Here is a 3,465-nt window from a genome sequence, read left to right as displayed (position 1 = left end):
GCGGTTCTAACACCGTTCAATTAAATTAAGAATCTTGCAAAAAAGAGGTAAACATATTATTTTGCATTTGAAGAGACAAAAGATTCGACCACATTCTTGTGAAACAAATGAGCTTCCTTGAAACCCATAAAACATGAATAAGCAATTATGCAGCAACTTAAATCATTAAACTGTGACTCCCATTAGCATATCAGAAAGCAGAAATTAGAAAGGCAGCGTTCCCTGCTGGCTGCTGCCCTCTCATATTCATTATCCAAACCAATTCTTTCAGTGTGGTCGTGTGGAGTTAAAATTCTCACATTCCTTCTACAAACTTACTAGTTTCAGAGTGCATGCCATCTAAAAATATACACTCGTGATTAAATATGCCATAAAAGTTTGATATACTATATATTGTAAGTCGTGTAGAAACATCATACTTGCAAAAGAAACTGAAAACACTTTTAGAGTAGGAAAACACAAAATGACTCGCTCAATAAACTTATTACAGACCAGCAAGCAGAGGTGTTCTAATTTAATTATAGCACCAACATTAGAATATAAGCATTAATATTCCTTTCATGGGGGCTAGCAAGAGGCAGAAAAACCAGAGAGTCTATTGTTCCACTAATCGATATCAGCATTATAACAGATCACTTCGCAGTTAAACCAGTATTGATTCCTAGTATCATAATTTCTTTCCTCTTTGTTTGGGATTTAAAGACAAGCCAAATTAACACCTCAGTATCCTGATTTTTTCTGTTCATATTATTTCCATCTTTTTATCACATTCAACATAAAACAAGAACATACATTATTTTTATGCCACTATATCACTTACGTTGTGGAAGAAACAACGGTTAGTAAACAAGGAAGGTGATCCTTTCTTTTTGTCTTATTTGACACAAGTTCGATCCACTTTACACAGTTAAATGTTATGATAAGTAGTTTCTATAGATTTGGCTTGAATCTAACTATTCTAAGAAGACTAATTGAATCAACAATGTACAATGTAAATGAAAAGTGGAGTAAGTAAAAGACTATTAAAAATCTGAGACGTTATGAATAGCTGTTAGTCAAGCACACTCCCGAATTATATTATTCAAGGGATCTTATGTTCATTAGCTTCTTTCTTCCACAGTTCCAGTTGTAGAAACATTACATCAGACTGATTGATTTTACTGTACCCACTTAATCTCATATTCTCTCTTTATATGGAACTTCGGCGCAGCTGGCTGTATGGGCTAAGCAATTCAAGAAACAGAGAAAAACATGATGATTTATACCTCAAAAAGAAACTAGCAAGGCTAAAAAGATAGATAGTACAAGAAAATAAATATTATTAAAAAAAACCTATGCTCCTACATAATATAAATAGCTCAAGATATCTAAATATTAAACTTGATCTATAAAGATAGAATTAGCAAGTAAAAAATTACAAAGTTGAAAAAGTAAACAGCAGCATTGAGAGCATTTTCTAGTATATCAAGATTTCGATGTACTGAAAAACGATGTCAAACAAGGGGGCTCTTAATACTAGACAAGTGCCGCTGAAGAAAAGATTTTGACAGCCTCATTCAAATACCAGTAAGAAGTGGGAAACTTCAATAAATCATAGCTCAAATACCACCCTTGGAAACCATCCTACTTCATTCGATCACAGCTAAAACAACACCCTCGAAAACCAATATGACAGAATATAACATGAGGTACGTCAATCCTCATCACTGCATTGCTGCTCGTTGCCTTGACTGCAACAAGCACAACTCAAAATCATGCACATTATCCAATTATTAAAGATTAAAAAAGTTGCAGCAAATTCTCATGAGCAATTTCCTCTATTCCTATCTATATCAAAAATATGCATGGTCTCCTAATTCATCTTCGCTGTCCAAAAAATAATCGCCCTCCTCATCCTCGTCACCGTGAATAGGACTACCAACAATGAGCTGATCTTCAGCGTTATCCACTCGATACGATCTTTTTCCTGTCCGATCATCTTCTTCCTCGTACTCTTCCTCGCCTTCAGAAAAGGCAGAAATTCTGAAACCATCAAACTCCATTCTCTGAACTAGCTCATCCAAACTCCGGTCATCACCATGAGCTTCCCCGTCAAACTCGCTAAACGAAAAAATTTCACTTCTTTCATCTAAATCCCTCCATCCTCTGCTCTTCAATTCCAAATCACTCTCCTTAATCTCCCTACTCTCCACCCTAGTCCATGGCACCCAAACATCGGCATACGTACTCAATGCTCTATCCCGATCCCCGACCACCACCGTCCCCAACCTGGCTTCCTTAGCCTTCCTCAACATCTCTGAAAAATCAGAATCATCCGACACCAGCACAATCCAATCAACACCTCTGCTCATAGAATGCAGCATTTGCCTCTTTAAAGCCCAATCCGCGGCCTGTGGCTTATCCTCGACAGTCTTAACAAACACCCCAGCTCTCTTCAGTTCTTGAGCTAACCCATAACCGACTTTGGGGGTCAACAAACTGCGGGCCGCCGCATTGTACTTCTCATTCCCATCTACAAATCTCTCCTTGTAACGCTGACGTTTCTTCCCCTTCAAACTCCTCATCCTGGTCAACTTCTTCTGCCTCTCCCTCTCGTGCAATTGCCGGAAATGCTTCCTCAAATCCATATTGGTCGTACATTTCCGCCCACAAACCGAGCAGATATACGGTTCGGAGGGCGTGGACATCCCTTTTCGTTCAATAAAATCCGTACGACGACGCTCACGGCGTTCTTCTACTACCCACTGAGGGAGGTGAACAAAAGCGTGGCGATTGGCATAAGCTGAAATATCGACAACTTCACCAAATTTCTGTGCTACCCCTTTGAGAGCCATAGCCGCCTCGAACGGCGGCCCACGAGGGGGCTTGTTGTCCAAATCCCACAAGACAACAACTTTCTTGGCCTTCGCTGCGTAAACTCCTTCCTTCGTCTTCACCATGTCGATTTCTTGGTCCGCCATGCAAGATTTGATTGGACGCCATTGATGCGGTGGCTTGTAAGACAACAAAGTCACCCGTAGATTGAAATTCGAGTTAGTTCTCAAAGAATTGGACTCGTGTCTGAAAAACGGGATTCCAGAATTGAGAGTAATGGGTTTAAAGGAGTTGCTGATTGCCATTGCTGCAGGATTTGGTATCCATCCATCCTTTTGATAAATTTTTTTATTTCATCCTAATTTTCGTCTCATAAATTTTAATTTAGGCCACTTCCCAATCCAAATGAATTGGGCCATGGCCCATTTTTCTATCTCAACTATTAATTAAAAAATGCTAGTTTTTTCAAACTTAATTTATCTTCTTCTTTTTTCAATATTTATATTGTTAAAGAAATCGATTCGCTATTTTAGTACAAAATGAAAGAAATTGTTCGATGAATTTATGAATTAGGCATGCCTTGAAATGTAAATGAACCATTTTGGAAAGTAAACTTTGATACATCCATGAAATAAAATTTGCACAGGATTA

The 3,465-nt window shown here is 38.3% G+C and overlaps 1 protein-coding gene across 1 annotated transcript; it reads right to left on the bottom strand.

The window, feature by feature from the left end:
* Positions 1 to 1,366: 1,366 nt before the first annotated feature.
* LOC142551520 (uncharacterized) lies at positions 1,367 to 3,153 on the bottom strand. Its single transcript, XM_075660798.1, has one exon. The coding sequence runs from the start codon at positions 3,117 to 3,119 to the stop codon at positions 1,833 to 1,835; it is 1,287 nt and encodes a 428-aa protein (XP_075516913.1). The 5' UTR covers positions 3,120 to 3,153; the 3' UTR covers positions 1,367 to 1,832.
* Positions 3,154 to 3,465: the final 312 nt, after the last annotated feature.

Source organism: Primulina tabacum, chromosome 7 (assembly GCF_025594145.1).
Source record: "Primulina tabacum isolate GXHZ01 chromosome 7, ASM2559414v2, whole genome shotgun sequence".
In the NCBI taxonomy this organism is placed as follows: Eukaryota; Viridiplantae; Streptophyta; class Magnoliopsida; order Lamiales; family Gesneriaceae; genus Primulina; species Primulina tabacum.
This window is presented reverse-complemented; position numbering and strand designations above follow the sequence as displayed.

Bases quoted from the DNA above. Each gene is read 5' to 3' on its own strand.
- LOC142551520 (XM_075660798.1), bottom strand. From the start codon at position 3,119: ATGGCAATCAGCAACTCCTTTAAACCCATTACTCTCAATTCTGGAATC.